Raw genomic sequence first — 25,557 nt, 5'->3', positions numbered from 1 at the left:
AGTAGATTCTATTTCAAATCAATTTTAAACTGAATAAAAAATAAACTTTCTATTCGTCAAATTAAAAAAAAATCTATATCATCAAAAACTGTTAAACGGCACAGCTATTTTCAGCATTGACTATAATAAGACCTGTTTCTTGGGCTCCAAATAATCATATCAGAATGATTTCTGAAAGATCATGTGACACTGAAGACTGGAGTAGTGATGCTGAAAATTCAGCTTTGATCACAGGAATAAATTACTTTTTAAAGGATATTCAATTTATTTCAAATTGTAATAAAAGAGGTTGGAGTAGCGTTAGGGTGACCTCCCACTGCTGTGTGTTGTGGTGTGGTGTGGCAGATGCATGCCAGTGGCATCTTATTGCAACTGTGCCAGCTTAAAGTCGTATCGGCTCTCTTACGTATCAGAAATGACTGACTTGCATGATAGTGGCACATGATTTGCATGCCACAGGCTTCCAGGGATTTGATGAATAAAATACTGTAATGTTCTCTTCCAAATGTGAGTTTTCACTTTTTTCCCACAATGATTAATCAAACCTCAATAACTTCATACATAATCATACATGCACATTGTTATTATTGGAATTTTTTACTAAATTCTCCAGAATCCAGGGTCATTTTCATTAGTAATAGTCATTAGTGATGTATTATCATGAAATCCTATCTCCTTTATAAAATTCATGCACTGATCACGTGATGAGCCACAGGTTCAGTTCTCACAATCATTCCTGTTTTTATTATTATTGTCTCTGCCAGCTCCCTCCTAATTTACACGTGTTGCTTTAATCTATATTAAGAGTGTGGGTTTTCAACTAAAATTAGTGCATAGAGATTCTTAACAACTAATTACAGGAACGTTTTTCTTTTATTTGAAGTTGTGTGTGTTATTGTCTTTATTTTTAAATGTAGATTTGGAGCTCCTGTGTGACACACGATAAGTCTTGAATGAATGATGAGAGGATCTGGTGGGTTTGTTTGTGTCTGAATGACTGTGGTTCTGTCATTAACAAGGGTTCGGCAGTAAGTGGAGCGACTGTTGTTATTGGTTCAGTGGTAAGAGACTGTTGTGTCACTCTGGGTGCATACTGATGTCTGCAGGTTTTGAAGGCTGCTCCATGGTGCCTTCCATCTACCCCCTCGAGACCCTCCACAACTCACTCTCACTCAAACAAGTGAACGAGTTCCTGACGACCGTGTGTGAGAACGCAGGAGATTCCCACACCAGGACAACCAGAGGTGATACCCTTAGCACCACTCTAACATGGCATACATTTAGGAGAGTTATAGGTCCGTCGCAGTTGTTTTGATACTGACCTATAATAAACCTGTGTCCTAACTGTATGTGTGTTTGTCTCCCCTCCTATAGCTCTCTCAGCCATGTTTGACTCCCAGAACCAGCCCACGGGGGACTCTTACATCCCTCACAGAGTGCTGTCCTCCTCGGTTTCACTGCGCCAGCGCTCTGATCGCCCACCATGGTGTAAGTACTGCTGCCCTTTGCTATTTCAAGTGGAGGAAAGTCATGTATATAGCCATTGTGCTAACATGTTACATATATGTTGTATGGACCAGATGATGTTTAAGTGGTAACATACATCACTGTGCAGTCGCAGGCTAAGTTCATACACTTTTGTTTATGTTGGAATATGATTATTGCCTTCAGTGAAGTAACAAAGTTGACAGTTAAGGGCATACTATTAAATGTTGATATGTATACAAACTTTTCAGTTATCAGTTGTATGTAAGACTGATGAAACTGCTGACATTTTAAACAACAATAAAATGGTGAAAAATATCAAGTTATAACTTTGCGTTTGAGTTGCTTTGAGTTGTGTTTCAGTGTATTGAATGTGCATTTGTAACTACATACTCATGTGTGCGTGTGCGTGCGTGTGCGTGCGTGTGTGTGTGTGTGCGTGTGTGTGTGTGTACATAAAATATATTAAAAAGTGCGCTTTGTAATGTCAAATCCAAGTCTAACAATTAAATTATTGTTTTAATAATCTCTGGTCAGGCTTAAAAGTACACTTATTTGGATCTCTTGACTGACATACACCTGTAGAGTGCTTGATTATAATTTTAACAAGTGTGTTATTTCATATTCCATTTGAAGTTAATACATTTTAAAGGTACCAGCTTAAAGCTTCATCATTACTAATTTGTAATTATAAATATATTAAAATAATTTCATTAAAAATGTATTTCATAAAAAATTACATTAAGTTAAAGTGTATATTAGTAATCTACAAAAATATATATTTTTTTTAAATCAAAATGTGCATTAAGCTGTGAAAACAGGGCTGAAACGGGAAAAAAGGCTTTCCCATTTTGATAGAAAACAAAAAAATATATATATTTTTTTAAGTAAAGTTACAGAATTTGTGTTGATGCGTTTAGAAAAACATCTAGAGTAACACACAGTAAAAGTTGGCACTATTCATTGTTCCAGTCATTTTTTGCACTCGTATACAGTATATATGAGAGACACAAATGGCACCTCCATTGCAAAATGTGCCAAATAATGTGTGTGTGTTTGTATTCCCCCATGCAGACAGCAGTGGTCCCTCCAGTACGGTGTCAAGCGCCGGCCCTTCGTCTCCCACAACGGCTGACACCTCCCCACGCTTCAGCTTCAGTGAGAAGATCACCCTCACACCGCAGAGCAGCGAGGAGATCCATGCAGCCCCTCACAACAACATCCACTGTGTGTCCTCCACGTCTGTACTCATCAGCACTGAAACCAGCCTCCCTTCTGAGGACCCCCACCCCTCCATACCATCCCCCATCCTGGAGAGACCCGGTGAAACAGCAGTGGATGGCACAGACTCTGCAGGCCAGTGTCTGACAGAGAGCCCCTGCTGTGACGAAGTGCCACGCCCGGCCCCTGCGGAGCCCAGTGCTCCTGACAGTCCGCCAGCGGAGTCCTTCTGTGGGCTGCCCAGCTCTCTGCCTGTGCTCCAGGAGCTCAGAGAGAGCAGCTCAGAGGCCGACTCCAGCGCCCAGACCCCGCTCACCCCTGAGGAGCCCGAGGAGTTCTTCGATACGTGTGAAACGGTTGATGTGTGGAGGGGAAGCACGGGGTCCCTTCCCCACCCCAGCACTCCTCTAGAGGTGGGAGCTCCCCATGTGCCTGAGCAGTGAAGGAAACGCAGATACGCGTGTCCTTCACCCATCTCAGCATGCTCTCACTCTAGTGCCTCAGACCTTCATAAAGTCCCATACAAGACCAAGTGGGATTTGCCTACGCAATTTAAGGGAAGTTGAGGAAATGGTTGGCCCTCTCTGCGATTGTCACATGTCGAACACGAAGTGCAGATCCTGCTGTTGAAAATCTTAATAAACTCTCCATGTGACGTTCAGAGCTGCTTCCTGTGTAACGCATCACTCTAGTGAAGCGGCTAGTGATCAAACATAGGCTGTTAGACACACTAAAAAAATTATTCTGTGCACATATTATCTTCCTCGTCTCCAAATGACTGCATTCTTTCTTCATTAGCTGGTCTGGAAGATATTTTTTAAAGGGACATGGTATTTGATATTAGTCAAGCTGAACTCTTGAATAATAAACTTGCATAACTTAATGGATTTTAAAGGGATAGTTGCCCTAAAAATTCAAATTGTCATCAAAACCTATAAGACTTTCATTCATCTTCGAAAGACAAATGAAGATGTTTTTAATGAATCCTGAGAGATTTCTGTCCCTCTGTGAAAAATCCATGGAACCAACACTTTTAATTGAGATCAGTAGAGAAAAATATCTTTATTTGTGCTTCCAAGATGAATGATAAAGTCTTGTGGATTTGCAACGGCATGAGTGAACAATCCCTTTGAGTGGACGCTAACTGTTTTATTACTATTTGCCTAAGCTTGCTGTCGTAATTTATTAAATCATTATAAAATACATATAAATGTAGACTATATATAGACTAATATGCAGCTTACTTTTAACAATGAGACTGCAGATGATTGAGTCAAATTTTTTTATATTTTAGTTTTTATTTTTGTAAAACATAGTGCTTTCACAATTTTCAATAATTAAGTAGTGGTCTCCTTATCAATTACATTTGTCCTGCTTTGTACTGCTCACCTTTTTGACATTGAAGTCCTTTTTTGTACCATGAACCCTCCTGTGTGATCAACTGAAGAAGAGTGCAGTGTGACACAATTTGTTTTTTTTCCTAGTGAAAAAGAAAGAGAAGGATGCTGCTTTTCAGAAGCACACACTGTACCTGATGAGTCAAAAAACTGAAGTAAACCCTGGATAGTGGACGTTGTTTACTGAGCATGCAGGAAGTTTGTGTGAAATGAACTGATTGCCACTGATGTTGGACCAGCTTGTAAGACCTCTAGATTTTAGAGAGGAGCATTTCACTTCCCCCCTCCAGCAGCAGCGTCTGTGAATTATTCCACTCCGCTCGGAGTACAGTGAAGCACACTGATTCTGAAATCACTGACATATTAAAGCATCTGCCTCTGATAGATTTAACTCAAACGTGTTGTACTGTTGGTGCTGTATGCTGTCTGTGCAGTAATATTTAAGGGATAGTTAGATGGATCTAAACTATTCCTTTAACTGGCACTTTGATTTACAGTGTTTCAAATAAAAGTGGCATTGTCTGCAGAAAGCAGTTGTCTTTTTATAATGTCTTGTGTGTGAACTACACTCACTGATTGGATCAAAAAGAACCAGGATATTCTAGTGTAGACTACACGTGGACTTTCCATAATCATTTGAAAAAAAAATGTTAAAGGGGTCATAGGATGCTACATGCACTTTTACAAATAGTTTGAACTGAAATGTACACAACCATCCTATAATGGTTTTTTTTTATCTACTAAAATCTTTACCCCCTTTTAATATCGAGCCGATCTCAGATGCCTGTCTGTGTGATGTCACAAAAACAGGCCCCTCCCACAATAGTTTGATTGACAGTAGTGTTTCAGCACAGACTGGACTGGTGTCTTACCTTAGACCAGCCCTAAGTGAGCTGTCATCAGTCCACCATTGTTTCACCGCGGGAGCAGATGTAGACAAGAATGGCTCCTGACCGATTGAGGTGTTCTGTTGTTGGATGTAATAATGAACATAGCAGTCTTCATTTACTCCCGACATCTGAGCTGCTGAAGACACAGTGGATTATGTTTGTTTTTGAAGGAAATTCGCCCCTGATCTACATAAATGTGTCTATGTTCACGCAAATCATTCGTGATCCAGCTCCACTTACAGAAGAAGTGACTACCGCATTTTTCGGACTATAAATCGCACCTGAGTATAAGTCGCATCAGTCCAAAAATACGTCATGATGAGGAAAAAAACATATAAGTCGCACTGGACTATAAGTCGCATTTATTTAGAACCAAGAACCAAGAGAATACATTACCGTCTACAGCAGCGAGAGGGCGCTATATGCTGCTTAGTGTAGACTACAGGAGCACTGAGCAGCATAGAGCGCCCTCTCGCTGGTGGAGACGGTAGTGTTTTCTCTTGGTTCATTTCTCTTGGTTCATGTCAAATTAATTTTGATAAGTCGCACCTGATTATAAGTCACAGGACCAGCCAATCTATGAAAAAAAAGTGCAACTTATAGTCCGGAAAATACGGTACATGGTTTTTTAAAGAATCTTTGCAAATCATCTTTCCTAATAACATGTTAATTAGCATGTTTCATGATGAATGCGGCTAAAGTGAACAGTCCCTCAGAGAGCAGCTCAGAAGAGAGGGGCGGAGTCAGCAGAGCTCATTAACATTTAAAGGAATATGCTACAGAATGGCTTGCTCTGAAAAGAGCTGTTTTTTACACTACCATTGAGAAATTTTAACTAAACTATGTTGCAGCCTTCTCATTAAGACCCTAAGGAATCATATCAACTTGTAGGCATCCAATGACCCCTTTAATGTTTGACATTTAAAAGTCATCTCAAGTTTGTGGGGTCCATATTTTCAAAACCTAATTTACTGTCTCTGTAGGTGTACACTTGCATAAGCGTCATTATCTCTAACAGTTATTCATCCTCATACTCGTTGTTATGACAACTAGGTTCTTATCATTCTTCACCTGGAGGGTTTTCATCCTGTTAGCCTCAACTGCCTCACGACACACATCTTCAACAAGACCGAGTAAACAATCATCAGAGGATCCCACATTTCATAATACATCTGAATGTCCCGCCACCAAACATAATCCACAATGTTTGTATTTCCATATGATTAGGATCAGTGAACAGTGAGGTACTGTCGGCATTGCCCGCTGCTGTGCCAAGCACTGCATTTAGTTTTCTTAAACACAAGGCCATTGTTCGTTTCCATGCCTTTTTCTCTCAGAAACAAACGGAGGGGAAGAAACGATGGGTACTAACAGATAATAGGCATGTGACCCAGACAGTGATGTCAACATCACATGAATTCAGCTCAAAACTGGAATCTTGCTCTAATACACTGATTCTTTATGCTCACAAACCAAGTCATATATATATATATATATATATATATATATATATATATATATATATATATATATATAGTTGGCGAACAAACCTAGTGTACTAAAATAACTAAAACAAGAAAGAATGAAAATGTAATCAAAAATGGAAAATATAACAATGAAAACATTCAAAATAATCACATTGAGATAAAAATAACTGATATGTAACAAACTGCATAATATTTGGCATATGTACAAATTTTTATCAATTTTAACTAATCTTGTATTTGAGTTTTATTGGAGACATTTCATGATTCGTTGACGGCTGACTCAAGGAAAGGCAAAAATTGGTTGATGTTTCCCATTAACATATATTTTATTTGTGAATATCAAGGTTTACCTATCTACAACATATCTGCAGACACTCATTCATAGAGCTTAAAGAAAGATACAGAGTACTGCACATTAAAAAAAAGAGCGAAATTAAAGCAAAGGTAATAAAAATATGAAAAATTCAAAAGAAATCCAAGTACACGTTTTTTAAACAACACACACGCTGGAAATGATAGCGCGGCCTGGATATATGTGCCTTTTAGTACAATTTAGACCATTATCATTTAAATATAGGTTTAAAGTATAGTACTTTATTTAAAATAACTATGAACTATTACATACAAGTTCAAACTTAAGGTCACATGCATTAAACAGCTAGCCTCAATGGAATGCTATATTTCAAAGATTTGATGCTATTGAGATGGCAAACTCAGCATTGCAACTAAGGGATGTTTTGCACTGCACATCATGACTATTTGTGTAACATTTAGTCTTCATCTTAAAAAAAAAAGAAAAAAAGACAAGATAATCACACGGACACTTACAAATCTTGAATATAAAATGTGATCAGTGATCTAGTCACGTAATCTGGCAGTCTGCAGTCTGGTGCTTGTATGTGTTTGTTCATTTCTGTGGTACTGCAAAGTCACATCTGGGTTTCACCGTGTCAGCAGCCAAATAACCAGTAGCTCAAAAGTTACAGCACCTTAAAAACATTAGAGGCAATTATTAACTGTGTATCCTCATATATTGTTCCTCAGAGGAAAATAAAGAATTATGCTGAACCATATTCTGTCTTGTTGCAAATACAGCTTATCAAACCTCTGCACTTTTCTCTAAAGTTGAAGGTCAACAATCAAATCTCATCAACTAATAAACAAGACTAGGAAAATCATAATTGAATATATATATATATATATATATATATATATATTACATCATCTCGCAGAAAGTATGAAGATTAAAGATTACATTTCGACTCAAATGTAACTGAAAAAAGGTTATTTTTTCACTTATAACCTTCCGTGAGTTAAGCCAAGCACCTAAAAGCATAGCAGTATTCAAATGCAAGTTCATACAATGCATTGCAATTGCAATGCATATGTATATTACCATGAGGTTGAACTCTGACTCTATTCATCAGAAAATGGTACTGTATAAGATCATCATCCCTCTCATCTTTGATTCTGCTCTGTGACAAGGGCTTAAGCCAGCACTATCATTCATTTCATCAAATCAATTCTTTTTAAGCCTTAAATGTTACTCTATTACCAATGCACAAAGAAAAACCACTGCAATTCTGAGTGTTTTATGACATGTTTTGAAGCCACAATGTGCTTTGAACAACATGAAACACACTATAACGTTTTTGGAATAGGTTTAAGTGCAGTATCCATGGCTCACATATTTCATAAAATCCTATGCAAAGCCATACAAAAGACTTCCATACATAGATTATTCACTGAACACCATGCATTTCTATTGCCGGAAACTTCGGCTTACATTTCTGTTCTCAGTCATCCTTTCTTTCCATTCCTTTACAGAAAGCGATTTTATACTATATACATTTTATAACCAATAGCAATCAAGAGGAAATCATTTTAGGATGCTAATGAATATAATGAATTTTCTTCAGTTACCTAATTCAAAATCAGTAATAAAACTTCATAAACACAAAAAATAATCATAAACTCTGTGAACATACATTTTATACATCATTTAATGACAAAATAAGATTTGACAAACATACCATAAGCATATTCTTCATTCAGTTGTTTTTCAGCATCAGTTTACAAACAAAATTCTGTCCTGATCTAGTGGCAATATATTATTTGTGTTATTATAATGTTTTTGTCGATGCCATATATATCGTTTCACTTTACAAATTCAAAGCAGTAATCTCTTGAGTCAGGAATGTACAGTAATTTGTGCAAAACACACAAGCTGAAGCACAGCTCCATCTCTAGCATATCTGAAATTTTATTATTATTTTAATCTGCTAATCTTATTTGTTTACTAAATTCCTATTTCTAAAATTCTAGCACCCAGGTATTTGTTAATCTCTCTGCTGAGGTACACAGCCTCAATTGCAATTTGCAAAGAAGGTATCTGAATGTGTGATAACTTGATTTGATGATTATTTTATATATAACGAGTGTATGTGTGAGCTATGACAGAGGATGATGCGGGATGTGTAACTCAGGGCCTCGAAGCAACAGTATCATTGAGGACAATACATGAATTGATCAGACGAAAGCAGGAGAATCTCATCTAGTTGAGCTGCAGTATTTAGGGCATTTCTGGTGTTCCATTCAAAAATAAGTAAAGAGGTATACTTGTGCTTTAGTTAAATGACATTGTAATCAAAGCTATGTAGCTTAACTTTGTTATTATATTTAGCATTCATTTGGTAATCTTGTTCAGTATAAAATTACAACTGGGAATCTAACCATGAAAACTAGTTAAAACAGGCCCTGGACCAAAATGTAAAGGTTAAGCATTTTAGAGACCCATTTATGTATGTGTGTATGTATGTATTGTACAACATAAAGGGAAAAGCCACCCTGAAAAGTATATAGTGAAAGGCACATCTTCCTTCTGTTCTCCTGCACTCTAGTAACTTTCCTCACCAAGAAATAATAATCAAGGTCTATACCATTTGACTGGTGTATTGGGGGAATAGACAGTATGTGTTGGTTTAAACCTTGAGAAGTTAAAAAGCAAAAGGTTAAGAATTTGACACTGAGTAAACTACAAATGAAGGCTGTAACGGACCATTTGAGAGTAAAGATGTGAACCTGGGAGACATGTTGAACTTAGAACTCTATTTTGCAGGCTGGGAACGACTCGTCCTGCATCACAACTGTACTGCTGCTGGCCAGGACCATAATGTTCAGCTCCTGTTGCTTCTCATGGGTCTGTTGATACCATTCACGGGTCACTTCTGTGTCATGAGTCGGTATCAATGTTACCTACAAATAGGACAGAGTAAGACATTAAAAGCATAATGGTTGACTCGAATGGTTTTGAATCACTTCATTGGAGCTGAAACTGACTACAAAAAAATTTACCAAATATTAATATGCAGAGCATTCATAAAATATCCATCAGATTTATCAGCAAATTATAAAGTTCCAAGGGTGACATCTACCAACATGGAGAGTAATTAACAAATATTACACCTGTAGATTGGATCCCCACTGTGCCTTTCCCTCTAGCAAGGCGTCTAGTACACTGCGGCTTGGTTCTCCGCTGCTGGAGTCATTTCCACTCACTACATAATATGAAGAACGAACACGTTTGAAAAACTCCTGGTCCACATTTTTAGCACTGCAGTGGTTGGGAATGTAGGCCAGATCCACATAGATAGGAGGACCAGGGGACACAGATGCACTGAGTTTTGCAGAATTTGAACCTGTTGGGAAATTGAAATGAACAAAAACTTGCTGTCAGTGTGATGCTGGCAAATAAAACAACTGCTCTATCTTAATTTGCAGATTTGAATGTTTATATTTATACCTGCACTGTTCTTAAGGCCATTGGCAAGGCCTTTGCCAGTGTTGTGGCTTGACCTTGAAAGGTCGTCTTCCAGTTCCTTCTTCCTAAGAGAAGTGGTGTGAGTGGAGGGGTCCTTGGATGGGGACCTCTTCCTCCTGGCATCAGACTTGCGAGCAGGAGATGAAGACTTAGTTTTACCTAATTTTCGTAAACCCTTGGTTTTGGAATCTTTTTTGATTGGTTTGTCGGTTAGGCTTGACAGAGCCTCGGGATCAACCATACACACATCAGGGCGAGGGGGACAAGGAGCAGGGTCCATCATTGGAGATGGGAAAGGATCCTGATTTTTAGCAGGCGACCTAGATGAATAATGCTTTACCCCATAAACTCCAGATGATTTATCTACAGGCAGGTAATCTGCATCTTCATCAGAGTCATTGTTTCCTTCTGCTGTAATCGATGGACACTCTTCCGTACCTGGTGGAATATCAGAATCTGACTGTGAGTGCAATGGCTCACTGACAGAGGTTGGAGGTGTTTCCTCATCTCTGGCACTAATCCCAACAGCCATGGCACCAGAGAAGTGTTGCAATTCACTGTCCTCGCCATGATGACTGTGAGAGTGGTGACGAGGTTGTTTGTAAGATCTGGTCTTCCCCGAAGGTTGCTGTTGATCGGATGCTTGGCTTCCCTGTTCCTCACTTTCCTCGTAACTTGTAAGTTGACATAAGCTTGGGTTGATGAAGGATGGAGATGTGTCTCCTCTCCTCTGCTTGTACTCACAGGAGGAATAGCCTGGAGAAGCTTTGGATGAATGTGGATGGATACCAACATTTGAAGGATAGTTGGAGACATCATCATGTCTGTTTGGATCATCTGCATAAAAGGAGGTTTGGAAAGGTTGGTCTGTGGATGAAAGAGAAAGAGGACGGGCTGGTTGCTCTGGCTCAGTCACTTCTTCTTCTTCATACTCATCTTCATGTCGATAATGAGGTGGGGATGCTCCCGGGTAGATGTCTTGTTTCTGCTTCATTTCCCATTCACTTGGGCTTCTAATTTGCTTCAAGTCAAATTCTTGGTCTTGCATCTCTATTTTTGACAAGCCTATCCCCACCTTGCTGGATCCTCCAAAAGCCTCTGGTGCACTCAAAGTAACTTCTGCAGGCCCATTTGTTGTGTCTGGTTTTGTGGACTCAGGGTAATTGGATGTATGTGAGGTATGCAAATCTGTGGAGGTGGCTCCCAAACCAGAAGGTATGTCCTTTATTAGTGTCTCACTCAAGGAAAATGTGGCATTTTTCTTGTCTGCATGAACTGTAATTGGAGATCTTTGGTACTGAAGTTTATCCGGTTCAGTTTCATACATATAATCATCCTCCTCTTCACTACTCTCTGTGTCTTCATAGTACTGTTTTTCAGGGCACTCAAATTGAAGTGTTGATGAAGCACCATACAGATCTTCAGGCATGGTGTCTTTCTCTGTGGTCAGAGGCATTGAGGTATAAGGTCCAGTCGCACCAAATTCAGCTTGTAATCTTGAGTCCTCATTCCACTCTGATTTGTAAAAGCTCTTACTTTGTGGGCCTTGGTCTGAGATATTGCTTGTAGAGTAAGCAGGTTGTGTCTTTTCACCTAAACAAGTACCAGCATGTGGAGGGAAAGGCTTGTTCTCCTCAAATGGTGATAATGGTGACAATCTTGCAAGGCTAGAGGTGGTTGCAGGGGTCAGCTTTTCAGTCAATTCATCCTTAGCCCCACCAGAACTAGAGAAGGGTGAGTCCATTACTGGTGAATGTTCATCTTTGAAAGATGAGTACTCAAATCCAGTACTGGCTGGAGTCTCTATCTCATCCCCAAACTGGCGGCTAGTGGACAGAGATGCTGAAGCTGATGAGGAATGACTGTAAGAAGAGGAAGAGGAATATGCTGTGGCTGACATAGTTGTGTAACTGAAGCCCAATAAAACAGGGTCTCCTGATTTTTTCCCTGCTCCATCTGGTGTCTTTTGCTTGTCGAACTCAAGATCTTTGCCATCATAGTGCGTAGAGAATTTATCTACAGCAGACTTTGTTGAAAGGGGTAAATATGACTTGACATCTTTCTCATAATTTTCTACAAACTCATCTCTCTCCTCACTGGAAGAATGTTCAAATCCAGATGAGCCTGTGATATGACTTTCAGGGGGAAAAGTTGAGGAATCACCTTTAACAGTTTGACCTAAGTCCTTGGGTCCCTCATGGATTAGAGTGGATTCAAATTTCGATGGACCTAAAGCTTTCCCATAGGTGTCAGAGCCGAAGCTGTAGTCCTGTGTAATGGTGTCTCTCTTTTCTTCCTGGAATTGAGTAGGTACAGTACTGATGTCACTGCTTAGAAGATGCTGGGCCTCTTTCTCTTGTCTGTCTTTGGCACCTTTCTCTGTATCACTATCACTTACATGCTCTCCATACTCCTCATCATCTTCATCTTCGTCTTCTTCGTCTTCTTCATCTTCATCCTCTCCATCAGCAAACATCTTCCTGTCTCCAGCCATGATTTCTTTTGTGCCAAATGTAAATTGGCCTAACACAGAACTTTTAGCACTGTGAGCAGTGGCGAAGCTGTCCGTTGCATAATGGCATGATTGTGATACACCACCCTCTGCCATTCCACTGAAATCTGGCTTTTCAAATTTACCTGAAAATGTGTCTCTCTCTGTAGAAAAGGATGAGTTTTTCACAGCTATCTTTTCTTCCACTTCATTTATTCTCTCTGAGAATGTTCCTTCAGGTGTATCATTAAACTGTGGTGTCCCATATATACTTTGTGCTTTACTATATGAAGTTGATGATGTTTCCTTTTCATTTGACGCTTTAAGGTCAGAAATCTTGCCAGTGGAAGAATCTAGGGATTCCTGCTTTTCTGTTTTCTTTAAAGTAACATCAGTATCTTCAAAAGTGTGCTCTGTTGGCAGATTTGGAGAGTAGGAATCCACTGAACTTGATTTACTGTCGTACACATCAGAGTATGTAAAGCTTTTGCCAACATAGGGTGTATCTTGCCTTACCACCCTCTCAAATTCACCTTTGAGGTCCTTCTCACACTCAGGGAAGGAATGCAAGCTGAATTGAACACTTTTATCGATGTCTTTTGAAATCACTTTTAAATCATCTATCTCTGAGAATGACACATCTTTTTTGTCTTGGCTTGCTGACATGGCATCTAACTTGCCCTGTGGTACTTTTACACTTGAGTTAGCACCATCCTCAGTTTCACTTTCATCTTCCTCTCCTGAGCTGAGCATCTGGGATTTGCACTCATGGCCCAAGTAGGTCACACTTTGTGGTTTATCTTCCTCATCCACAAATTCTTTCTCATTTTCAAACTGCTTCTCCTCTTTTAGGGATGATGTCTCTTCAGAGTTTTCTTCATCAAGAAACGTACACTCCCTCTCTTCTTTGTATTTAGTTTTACCACACACTTCATTGCTTATTTTTCCATAATAATCCTCTTTATCTTCCTCTTCATCCTCTTCTGAGTCATATAATGCAGGCTTAGTGCTGGACAATTCCTTTACTAAAGGATCCACTTCATCATCAATTATTTCCACAGACTTTTTGCCAGCAGGAGTCTCTTGGGCTAAACACGTCTGAGAATCAAAAGTCTCCTTTTCTAGTTTTTCGTCTTTGTCCATAATCAATGGTTTTTGTGACCTCTCCTCAGTGGGAGAGTAGCTACTGCTGGTCGGTCCTGATTGAGTAGGTGAGGCGAACCTCACAGTGCTGTCATCTGGGCTGAGGCATCTTTCTTCACTCTCTGAAATAATACTTGTCTCTGAGGTGCAAGGCAAACTTGGCGAGAAGGACAAACTTTTCTCAGAGGTGCCCAATTTAGATTCATCCTTAGAGAGTGAGATTTCCTTTTCATCTTTTTCTTGTGTGCCAATCATCTGAGGAGAAATATATGCTGTTGATGTGGGAAATTTATTAGAAGCTTTTTCAGTATCTTGGAGCATGGCAGCAGATGCATAACCCTCATGGATCTTTCCAAGTGGCATATCAACATTCGGTGTCTGATCCTCATCTTCTTCCTCGTCCTCTTCATCCTCATAATTTGTGGGAACAGTAGCCTTCACTATAGTTCCTGTTTCTGGCACAATGGGTTGATATTCTTCTGAAGGAGGTGATTTAAAACACTTATCCTCTTCTAAGGAAGAAGTTGGAGAAATAGTTCCAGCAGAGTGGAGGTACTCCTTTCCTTGAGTGGCATCTGTCTGTACAGATGATGGTATACTATTTACAGTATCTAAGAGTAAAGAGCTTCTCCCTGCATCTTCAGTAGGTGGTGCTGTCATGGATGCCATCGACTGATCTTCAGTAACAGATGTTGCAAAAGATGATAATTTGTCATATTCAGTGATGGATGTAGCTGATGATATATGCTCTTCTTCAGCCAATGGAGCCACAATTATATTGGTTGTGTAAGCTGATAGGACTGGCTCCTGGTCTACTGCAAAACCCTTCGATGATAACTCAGAAGCAACAGATATTGTTGGTGGTTTCATGCCATGAATGGTGTCAAAAGTCCCAGGTTCATCAGGAACTGAGATGTCATAAGAGCCGACATCATATTGTATATGTGGGATTCGCTCCTCTGTTTCCTCATTAATCTCCTCATCAGAAATGGTCTGCTCTGTCTCAGAGTAACCTGGAATGGTTTCGTCTTGGATGAAAGACACATGCTCTGCAGCACCCAGAGGTTTGGCAGATTTAATGTCACTTTGTTTTGTCTCCCAGTCTTTTGCGAGTTTTTCTTTTCTAGTCTCATCAGATTTGCACTTGAGCTCCTCCTCATGTACAAAATCTTCTGCCTCCTCTAGCTCTGCTTTCTCAATCACATCCTCTTCTTCTTCACTGTCACTCTTTTTAGGCTTCATTTCAAACTCTGTATCTTCTTCTTTCGCATTTTCTTGACATTCTTTATTTTTGTCCATCTCCAAAAAGTCAGATGTCGTAGCACTTTTTAGTTTTGTGGTAAGGTCATCCTCTATGTCATCTTCTGTAATAGCACCTTCATCCTCAAATCTATCAGTAGTTTTAGAAGGGGGTTTAATTTTGTTTACACCATATGGTACCATTGCCTCATGAGGGGACTCTGTCTCGACATCAGTTTTAGTTATTCCTTCATCAGGAGATTCAATGTGAGGGACAACACTGTCTACTGCAGATTGAAAAACTGGGAGTACTTTGCTGTCTGTGGGCTTGGAAAGCTCCTCCTCCATTCGCAAGGCTTCAAAATCCTTGTTAAGATCTTCTGGGGAGGAGACTAAGGACCTGTCACTCTCCTGTTTCTCTACTGAAGTTTTCTTAGCAGCTGGCCTGTTCTCTTGCTCTTTTGCAGCTTTAGTCTTTTCTGTTTTAGGCTTCACTTGAACCTTTGCTTTGTTCAGAGTCTTCCGGACCTCAGGTGTGAAGGGCTTCAAGTCAGGTTTTGTGATTTTTCTCAACTCTGGCTTGATTTTTTCTTTTTTCTTCTCCTCCTTACTTTTGAGTTCTTTTTTAACATCTTTTTTACATCTGCTTGTTCTTTCTTGCTGTCTTTCTTTTCCTGATCTTTCTTCTCCTCCATCTTAGATGCTTTCTCCTTGATATGTTTTTTAGGAGACTTTTCTCTCTGCAGCTGTTTTTTCTCCTGCTTAAGTGAATCAGGTGATGCTGTCTTGGGTTTAAGTGGTTTTGGAGTTTTGACAGTCTCTTTTATTTTCTTATCTTTCTTTTCAACTTTGTTCTCTTTTACAGAAACAGTCTTTGACTCAATATCTTCGTTTGCCTCTTTCTTGCTTGCTTTCGTAGTAGGAGACATTTTAGGGGATGATTTAAGACTTTCTTTGCTATCAGTTCTCAGCTTCATTTTGGTTTGTTTAATCAGTGGAGGTGGAGCTCCAGATGACATGTCCTTTTGAGTGGCTACTGGATATCGCAAGAAATCGAGATGCCTCAGCTTTTCCAGCCCCTCAAATATTTTGTTTTGAGGGGCATTTCCAGGGAACAGTACTCTGACAATCTTTTCTGTTGGACTGGCAGGTACCCACACGACCAGAGCTGTCACTGATGTGAGGTAAGGAACTGAAATCTCACCCTCTTTGCCATTGGCCAGGACAATGCCAGTCTTAGCTTTACTGTTACCAGCCCACTTCTGCATGAAGAATTGCATTTCCTTACTGTCCTTGAGAGGATTTAGAACATACATGTCTAGTTTGCCAACACCCAACTTGTGAAAGAGTGTTAAAGGCTCAATTGTGTTGCTCATAACTCTGTATAGAGGCTCAGGTTTGATGCCCAGTTTCTGAAGGTACTGCAATGTAAGAGAAGACTCCTCAATGCTCCTCTTTGTTTTCAGTGTAGATTCAGGTGCCTTCAGCTTGTCTGGAACATTAAAGAACACAACACCAAGCTCTGGTGAGATCAGGTTTTTCATCCAGTCTCCATACGTATTTGAACCACGGCTCTTCTCTTCCTCCTGCTCTGCAATTTTCCTCTGCAACAGTCCATTTATACCAGCGAGGTTATCTGCTCCTATGTGGGTAAGGAGAACAGAATCAATCCTATCCAAATGTCTGACCAGCTTCCAGAAGCAAGATTTTCTGTCCGATCCACCATCGATTAAAATATTAAAACCATTGACTGCAAACAAAGCAGAGTCGCCCCGTCCTCCAGGAAAGATATAGCAGCATGGTTTGGACAGTTTCAGGAACCCTCCTGAGGTTGGTGGTTCCAGGAGCTCAAAAGGAGAGGGAACATCTACTGTCTCAGAGATGCATTCTGTAAACTCGCTCACCCCTTCCATCTCAGGCAGCACGGGCTCTGGGTTCAGTCTTTACTTGAGTATGCTATGCTCCTGAATGTACCGCAGGGAGCTCCAGCCCCCTTCTCCTTTACAGGACACTGTAAAAAGGCTTGCTGACCTACAGATGGCTGGTTTAAGAGATCTTTAATCTACAAAGAAAAAACAAAACAAAATAGTTCTTAAAGTTCAATTAAAAATGTAAAAATGTAAAGTGCTGTGAAGTAATATGGGACCTATAATGGTGTATAGCCACTTACCCTACGACTTGAAAGAATGTCTGATAAATTGTCCTGCTTAGTCACAGAGCCGTGTTCTGAACTATAAAGGAAAAAGAATGCATTATATTGTTATATTTGACAATTAACGTCCAAATATTTGGATTTCTTAAATGGTTATATGGTTCCATGCAAATAAAAAATTGGGAAAACTTGGAGAGTTAAAACAACACTATGGTTTATTTATAATTACTTCTATAGCAAATATTCTCCTCAGAAGGATTCACCAACACAATGGTCTCAAGGACATCACTCTTGTATTGCACTCAAAAACACTAAATGCTTAATATGGCACACAGAACATTTATTTACAATATCATTTATTTCAAAGATTTTAAACTGTGCAAATCACTGCCTTCATGCATTTCATTACTGTTTTTATTCACTATTCTTTGTCTCTTCCTGCTGCTGTGCAAGAGTAAACTAATCCCGTGAAAGCAGTCTTCTCAATTCCATGCAATCAAAACAATATTGCAAAGCTTCTGCAAGCAAATCTATGGCCTGTTGCCATGGGGATAGTGAGCTGGCGACTGCCGGCAGCCACGTTACACTGACCCAGTCTTGGTGCTGCGCGACGCATTGCAGCATTTCTGAAAGGGTGAACAATTCCTCTCTCTAGCTGAAAATGTAAGTCCAGCATTGTACAGTTGAAACATACTGTACAAACAAGTCTATGTCTATGGCTGCTTAAAGGTCACTACTTAGATCTTTCTATAGGATATTTATAGGGTCATTTTCACAGCAGTGAGAAAGGAACAAGGCCGCTTGGACTTAAAAAGCACACTGATGATTTAACTAGGCTTCTAACACTCTCAGTAGCGTAATGTACACAGCATGATAAACGTGATGAGCTTGAAAATAAATAATTCATAAAACATAGCATGTATGGACAAACTACCACAAAATAAAAAAAATATTTTGGTATTTTTGGTAACACTTTATTTCATGGTGTCTTTGTTACATATTATTACATGTACTTTCTATTATAATGACAAATAGTCATGCAAAAATACATGCAAGTAACCCTAAACCAATCCGTAATCCTAACCCTATCCATGTAGTAAGTACATGTAGTTAATTAATATTACTCAGTACTTATATGTGTAACCATATTTATTTCTGGCATAACATAGATTAAATAAAAACTACACTCCTGTAAGATCATACAATGGACTCTGGATGGTAGCAGTGGACTCCAAATAGTCCCAACCCAATGTAAACTTCACACTCTTTTACTTTGAATGTTTTTTGGAAGCCAAACCTTTTAGGGATTTGCAGCCTGATACATTTACCGGAGTTTTATCCTTGCAGACATTTGACATCAAGAAATCTTTTCCTACACAGCTAACAAGATGCTTTGGGACAGCTGGCAACATGACCTTCAAATGTGCTTTCACTTTGAGACAGAGAACAGATAATGTTATGAGCTGCTAAATCAGGCTGCATGGTCTCCTGTGACACTGAGCTGAGCATACACACACCTTCACCTTATTACCATTCTAAAACAAAAAATGCATTTGCAATCTTCTGTAGTTCATTTGAGAAGAAAGAATGTGGATGTGGAAATGCTTTGTGTTTTTATAAGAAAAGTATTTGTTAGAAAGAAAGTTTTTGTTTTTAAGATGCATAGATGCATTATTCTATTTAAACTGCACACTATTCTAGCTATTACTGCATACAATACGTTGTTTAACAATACTTTTGCACACTCATCCAACTGTATTTATTACCACTGTTTTCACGTTGCTGCTGTTCATAATGTGTATATAATCCTACATTGCTCTGTTCTTAATGTACATACAATCCCTACATTGCATCCTATTTATTTTCTGTATATACTCTGCTCAATACTGTATATAGCAACTCCACTGTACATTCTGTATATCATAGCTTCACTTACTCTGCACTTTTATGTACAGTATATAAAACACTATATTCTTGCACTTCTGGTTAGATGCTAACTGCATTTCACTAGCTCTGTACTTGGACTCTGCATAATGACAATAAAGTTGAATCTAATCTAATCTAATCTAATCTTAGGTCTAATTTACAGTATACAGTAAATGCACTACTAATGGCACAATATTAGATTCCACAGACATAGTCATTTGCTATGTATGTACTGTAGCACTAGGACCCAGCTAACTACTGATGATTGTGCATCTGAAAATATGCTGAAAAATTCTACATATGAAATTAAACACCTCCTTCTTAGTCATGCTGTTTTAAAGCAGACCGTTAAATTTAGCACTTTGCACAAACAGTTAACCAGTCTGGGTTATTCTGCGAGTTATCGGCTTGCATTAAACAAGGTTAATAATAAAGTTCATCCCATAATAATCAGTTCAATAGAGTCAAATAATCAGGTCACCTCACTGAGCATATGCTCTGCTTATTATGATCTGGATGGTATGTGTTTTTTTGTTTGTTTTGTTTTTGCTAATTAAGGACAAGAAAATATATAAATTGCCTACAGTAAATAAGAACAAATATATCAAATATTTCAGAGCAATAAGTAATATAATCATGTAAGCGATTTATATGCATTTGAGTCTTGTACACAGTAACAGTAATATTTAGCAGCTTAGCAGATGGTTTCTAAAATTAGCTAATTCAGTATCACTCAACTGAGAATGTAACACTGACAAATGGGGTCAGATGTATTTTACGCTTGCTAAGAGAAATTTAGTAAAAGTTAATCTTAGATTTGATAGCAATCCAGAAAATATCTTTACCCTGTGCATTTTAAGCTTTACAAGCAATTTTGGCTTTTAGGATTAAATGATAAACACAAGTGATCCAGGCGACTGAAACGCTTTCAGTGAGAAGAAATTAGTAAGACTGACTGATTGCCTTACAGGCTTAAACAGTTTTAAAGACTCACTTATGATTTGCTTTTGAACTCGAAATGCATCTAAAATCTTCCTTCCAAAATCTTTAGGAAAAGTAACACGTGGCTTTGTGTAAAAAACAAAAAAACAAAAAAAACATTAGTATTTCAAAGTAGATATGGCCATATTTAGGGCACTGGGCCTAACGTGCCCATTTTGGAAATTATTTGTTACATGCAGATAAACTGAAAGCTTCAAGGGACCATTTAAAATGATACAGAAATGATTTGCATCCATAATCGCTTTTGAGGATTAATGACCAGGGACAATAACTTGGCTTGTGGTTTTGGTCCTGCCTTGCTCTTTAAACTAAATTGGTTACACAGGTGTGAAGGGGCTGGTAAAAACACACACGCAGTCATTTGGAACTGGAACAGGGAGGTGCTGAAGCAAAATCTTTCTCGCCTCCCATTAAATAACGCTGACCTCAGCAATGCAGATGGCTGATCGTTGTTTAGAGATAGTAGCAGCAGATATATTTCAGTCACTGCCAATCTAAACACACAAGCAGCACTTAATAGAATCAGCTCAACTGAAATGTTATAAGCATATCAAAAAGATGAATACTGAAGGCAACATTTGCATAATCCTTTCACATAACAAATATGTGTCTCTTTAAAATGACAGTTGAACCAAAAATAAATATTTTGTCATCTTGTTGTTCCAAACAGTTATTACTTTCGTTTGTTTTTCTGTGAAACAAATAAGATGTTGATGTTGATTATTTTTGTTCAATTCAATCGATGCAGTTCTGCCAAATACCTCTTTATGTGTTTCAGTCATTCGGATTTGAAAAGTAATCATTACTGAATTTTCATGAACTGTCCCTTTAAGATGCAATTATTTACTACGCAAAAAAAGCACAGAGCATCAACCTGTTTCTGCTTCAGAGAGATATGTCATGAACTAATCTAAGTGAATTCATGTCTTGCCTGTGGAATCTGTGCACATCTCTTCACCGCACACGGTGACGCGTACTCGTGCGCGCGCGCTACAGTCCCAGCTTTCTCTGATGCCCTGCTTCATCCCATAATAATCAGAAACACACATCGGGGTCAGGCTAAAATTATAATGTGTTTCCAACAAATTAACCACCGATTTCTGGCAATATGCAGATCCTTGCAGTTACCAAAAACTTTAGCTCTGTCATCAAAAATGTAGCGGCTCATGAAAAAGAAACTTATATATAAAACAAAATCTAGTGAGAAGAAGTCATGAATGAACGTAGCTTTCTCACTCATATTTCTAATCCAAAAATCTCTCGTTTATGCTGTCTAATAGGCTATATTCGCTTGTTTAATAAGCATCTTTGGTTCCTTACAGTTAAGTGCAAACATGTAACGTTACATTCATTCACCTCAATTGATGGCATAATCATACATGCTTTGAAACGGCTTGTTTTTGCGACCTTTAGATAAATAATCCTGCAGACAAATCCGTGCAAAAACCAGAACCGATACAGACCTAGACCGATACAGACAGCACCTTTCATGAATGAATAACCTCGTTCAGAGAGAAAGACATCTGAACCACGTGCCAGTAAGCAAATATTTGAAGAATTGTATGACAGATAGATTAGTCCTACCGTTGCTGATGCTGAGCTGTGCGTATCGTGCGTCGAGAGCGCGCACACAGGCACGCGAGTGCGCGAGAGGGAGTGGGTGTGACCTATGAGTATGGATTTACTTACACACATACTACGAATGAGGACGACAATGCAACAGTGTAATAGCGTTTACAGTCTATATTTCTGTGTCAATTATTCGACCTTGAACATATAAGTCATTGATAAATAAGATGAAGGGTGAACAAAAGTAGAGATTGGGTCTGTCTCAGTCTGAGGAACCATTTCAAGGTGTTCTTGTTCACCTGTATTCACCCTAGTTTTTCATTTATTTACAATTATTTTTATTTTTTTTACACTGGGAGATCCCTTTTAGTTTAGTACAAACAACTATGGAAGCTTATTTGAGCACCCTGAAAAGCACTCTATAAATAAAATGATATGTATTTATTTGTTAATTAGAAATGTAAATGTTCAATATTAAAGCAAAAGTATGCATTTATAAGGAGGTGAGAGAGCACAACTTTCACCACTTTTAATTCAATTTATTGTGTAGTGTTTATTCTAATGTTGGCTTATAACAGTTCGCTACCGGAACAATAATACGGAATAATAATAATAATAATAATAATAATGAACATATTCTGACCTTGAAGATTGGAAAAATGCAAACCAAAATCTCTCGACACTGACTGGAGTATTTTTAGGAATATTTTTTCCGTATCAGTATTGTAAAAAACAACTCTTCAGCATACCGAGAGGCTCTGTTAACAATATGACAGAAAAGAAAAACACAAATTTCTACTTGGCACCATAATATCAATTTGAATAATGTAAAAGAGTTTGACATACTATAACAGCTCAACGTGAATAATTCTGTCTTTTTCAGCCTCACCGTGTGCTGTAATGGTCACAAATGACAAGGACGGGCCATTTAGTTGTTAATGTACAGCTGATCCCAGACCGACAGCTGCAGCGCAAGACTGCCAAAATCTGACCCATTAACTGCACTCCATCAGCATTCTCTCGCAGACAGTCTGGACGCTGACCACCTCCTTGACAGTGAACCAGTGCAGAACTGTGTTTACAGTAAGAGGGGGAGGATGCTGTCAGATCGGAGATTAAAACTAACAAAACAAAGAAGAATATTTATACTACATTAAAAGTTGAACCGAAATTAGATATGAACATGAAGAAATTATGATTTATCTAATTCCTCTGGAAAATGGTTTTAATTGAAGGAATGCATTTTTAAAAGCTGGAGGTGATGAATGCATCTAGCTGCTACAAAAAAGGGTTTGCATTTGTTAAATCAAATTTAAATAGATGCTATTACAAGATTATAAATAGACACTTCCAGACATATCCTAAGCAGCTGTTCAAAGCAGCAGTCTGGCTGCCACACCCTTAATGCTAGACAGCCGGTGCCCATCTCTTGAATTATCTCATTTATTTCATCCTTTCAGTACAGTCCCTTGATAACATCGTGCTCTTACTGTATTAGCACATTACTCCAGATTTAAAGCCTCTTCGGCAGAATTTGTAAGAGAAAAATGTAGATGAATGTCCTTCTGCAAGCATTTCAAATGTCTTTCCATGGTCAGAATTCTTTGCAGACACTATTTTTATGCTCTAGACCCTAACAGTAGGGAACCCTGGTTTTGCTCACAACAATAACTCCCCGTCTTTCCTAAAACTTCAGGCCCAGGGTCTGGGCGTGGGCTCATGTTTCCCCGTGGTGCGTGTGGTGCAAGATCCAGCCCTGCAATCAATGCCACCACCATTGCTCAGTGTCCATGTGCAGACTGCAGTGGTATAAAAGAGCACAATCAAAAGCCCATCCTGAATTATTCATCAACCCTAGAAAACATGCTGGAAACCTTGTAAAAAGCCCTTTCTAATTTGGCTTTATAAGTGAAGAGATTTATACACTTAGACACTAAAATGTCCTGTGCAAACATTAAGGTGAGAAAATTACAAATCAACACTGCACTTAACAGCTCACTTAAGTTTCAGTGCTGTCTGCGAAAATCAGTTCCATGTTAAGTGTTATGGATCTCCAAGATTAGATTTTGCAGTAACAAATATATTACTTGGAAATATATTTTTAGCATCTGATGTCCCATTTTATGATTTCATAATAAAATCCTTTACATGTACTACTGGGGTGGTACCCTTTTAATAGTAACTAATATTCACACCTTAAGTACCAACATGCACATTTAAAGTACTATTATCTAACGTTGAGGTAGTAATACATACCTTATGTTATTAATATATCTACAATTTTGGGGTAAATTAGGTACAAAGATGTCCCTTTTAGCTTTTATACAGTACTTAAGGTACCACCCCAGAGACAGCTATGTATCTTATTTCTCATATTATCACTGTAAAAAAAAATGTCATTAATAAATCAAAGATAACTGGGTTGTGTTTTACAAGAAAATAAATGATTCTGTGTCTTTCTATCCTTTAAAATGTTTAATTTAATGTGCTACTTGCTTTTTTTGTAATTAATTAGGAAATTTAGCAATTTCTCAGTGAAAATTGTTTCCACACTTTCTATTGTTGTTGTTGAGAAATTATGGTATATATAAATTAATCTTTCAACTAATTGGATTTAAACTCACATATTATATATAACAAGATGAAATCTTCATAACCAAGTGTAAAAGCTATTGAATTAGAATGCATCCTCTCCTCGTCTTTCTATCAGTGCAGAGGGGCTTGCAGTTGCATCTCTGATAGACTCATCACTCTTTTTTCTCCACCCTGTCAATTACCTCTGGTTACTGACTTAATTATGTTCTGAGGATCACATAGAAACTCATGCAATTAAGTCTGCATATTTGGAGGCTTTTACAACTAAACGTGCTACGCATAAGGGCTATTACAGCAGTAAACTGTGGTCACAGTCATTAACGTGCAGCATGTTGCTGAAAAATCAAAATGAATTGAACAATGCCCAAGACAGCTGGGGCCATGGTGACCATTCCAGCCTCCTCCCTGCTGCCTCTAGGGAGGTAAAGGGATCTGTAATGTTAAACGACCCATCCATCTGTGTTGGTTGTAAAATCCCCGGCTGAAGTTCCAAGAGACAACCACTCATAAGGGAATAGCAACACACATGTAAGTCTATAATACACTTTCATCATCAGACTCAATACAGTAATTTCATCTATTTTTATCTAAAAATATACAACTTTCTAATAACATACATTGCAATTTTTACATTTTCTTAATGCATTGGTCTAAAGAAATCCCTGTCTTCTAATTACTTGTCCTGGAGTCTATTTGATCGACTTGTTGCCGGAGGTTGCTTTCATGTCTCATCTCTTGCACCTTTCCTCTTGAGACAAAAGGTCATATGGGAATTCAGCAGCAGCACTTCGAAGCATAAATCTTGCTCTCCTGCATAGAACCTGCAGACTTTCTTTTCAAAACAAATGTAATCTATAAATGTAAAAAGATACCAAAGACCTCACACATGAGTCAGTGATGCTACAATGAAAACCTGCTCTGTACTGCTTTGTGTAGCTATGAATTTAGTTAAGTGTATTGAAAGAGCCAACAGACAAACAGATAGATCAATTGATCTACAGAATTATGTATTGGTTATATATTATTATGTTTTGAAATATCCAGCATATTATGAGTTACACAATTAATATAGGACCAATCCCATTCTGCAAGGAAAATAACATAGTTAAAACTGTTATTATTAGTCTTAATTTTTTTGTG

General features: G+C 38.4%; 2 protein-coding genes across 7 annotated transcripts in view; one reads left to right on the top strand and one right to left on the bottom strand.

Annotated features, from left to right (window-relative positions):
* The window catches only part of LOC113051364 (inositol hexakisphosphate and diphosphoinositol-pentakisphosphate kinase 2-like), a 43,174-nt gene extending 38,546 nt beyond the window's left edge, over positions 1 to 4,628 (top strand). For 5 of the 6 annotated variants that reach the window (XM_026215044.1, XM_026215045.1, XM_026215042.1 and 2 more), the window contains 3 exons: positions 1,107 to 1,244; positions 1,375 to 1,488; positions 2,560 to 4,628. In XM_026215044.1, coding sequence (XP_026070829.1) covers positions 1,107 to 1,244; positions 1,375 to 1,488; positions 2,560 to 3,149 — 842 coding nt within the window. In that variant the 3' untranslated portion in view covers positions 3,150 to 4,628. Of the gene's footprint in view, positions 1 to 1,106; positions 1,245 to 1,374; positions 1,489 to 2,559 lie in introns of those variants that run through there. The other variant, XR_003276892.1, reaches the window with a different exon arrangement.
* Positions 4,629 to 7,711: 3,083 nt separating this feature from the next.
* On the bottom strand, positions 7,712 to 21,929 carry LOC113051363 (microtubule-associated protein 1A-like). Its single transcript, XM_026215040.1, is given in 6 exon segments — positions 7,712 to 9,735; positions 9,946 to 10,178; positions 10,283 to 15,805; positions 15,808 to 17,235; positions 17,344 to 17,404; positions 21,838 to 21,929. Coding segments are annotated over 4 exon segments (7,191 nt in total). The 5' UTR covers positions 17,087 to 17,235; positions 17,344 to 17,404; positions 21,838 to 21,929; the 3' UTR covers positions 7,712 to 9,579.
* Between the last annotated feature and the right edge of the window lie 3,628 nt (positions 21,930 to 25,557).

This window comes from Carassius auratus, chromosome 32 (assembly GCF_003368295.1).
Source record: "Carassius auratus strain Wakin chromosome 32, ASM336829v1, whole genome shotgun sequence".
NCBI lineage: Eukaryota > Metazoa > Chordata > Actinopteri > Cypriniformes > Cyprinidae > Carassius > Carassius auratus.
This window is presented reverse-complemented; position numbering and strand designations above follow the sequence as displayed.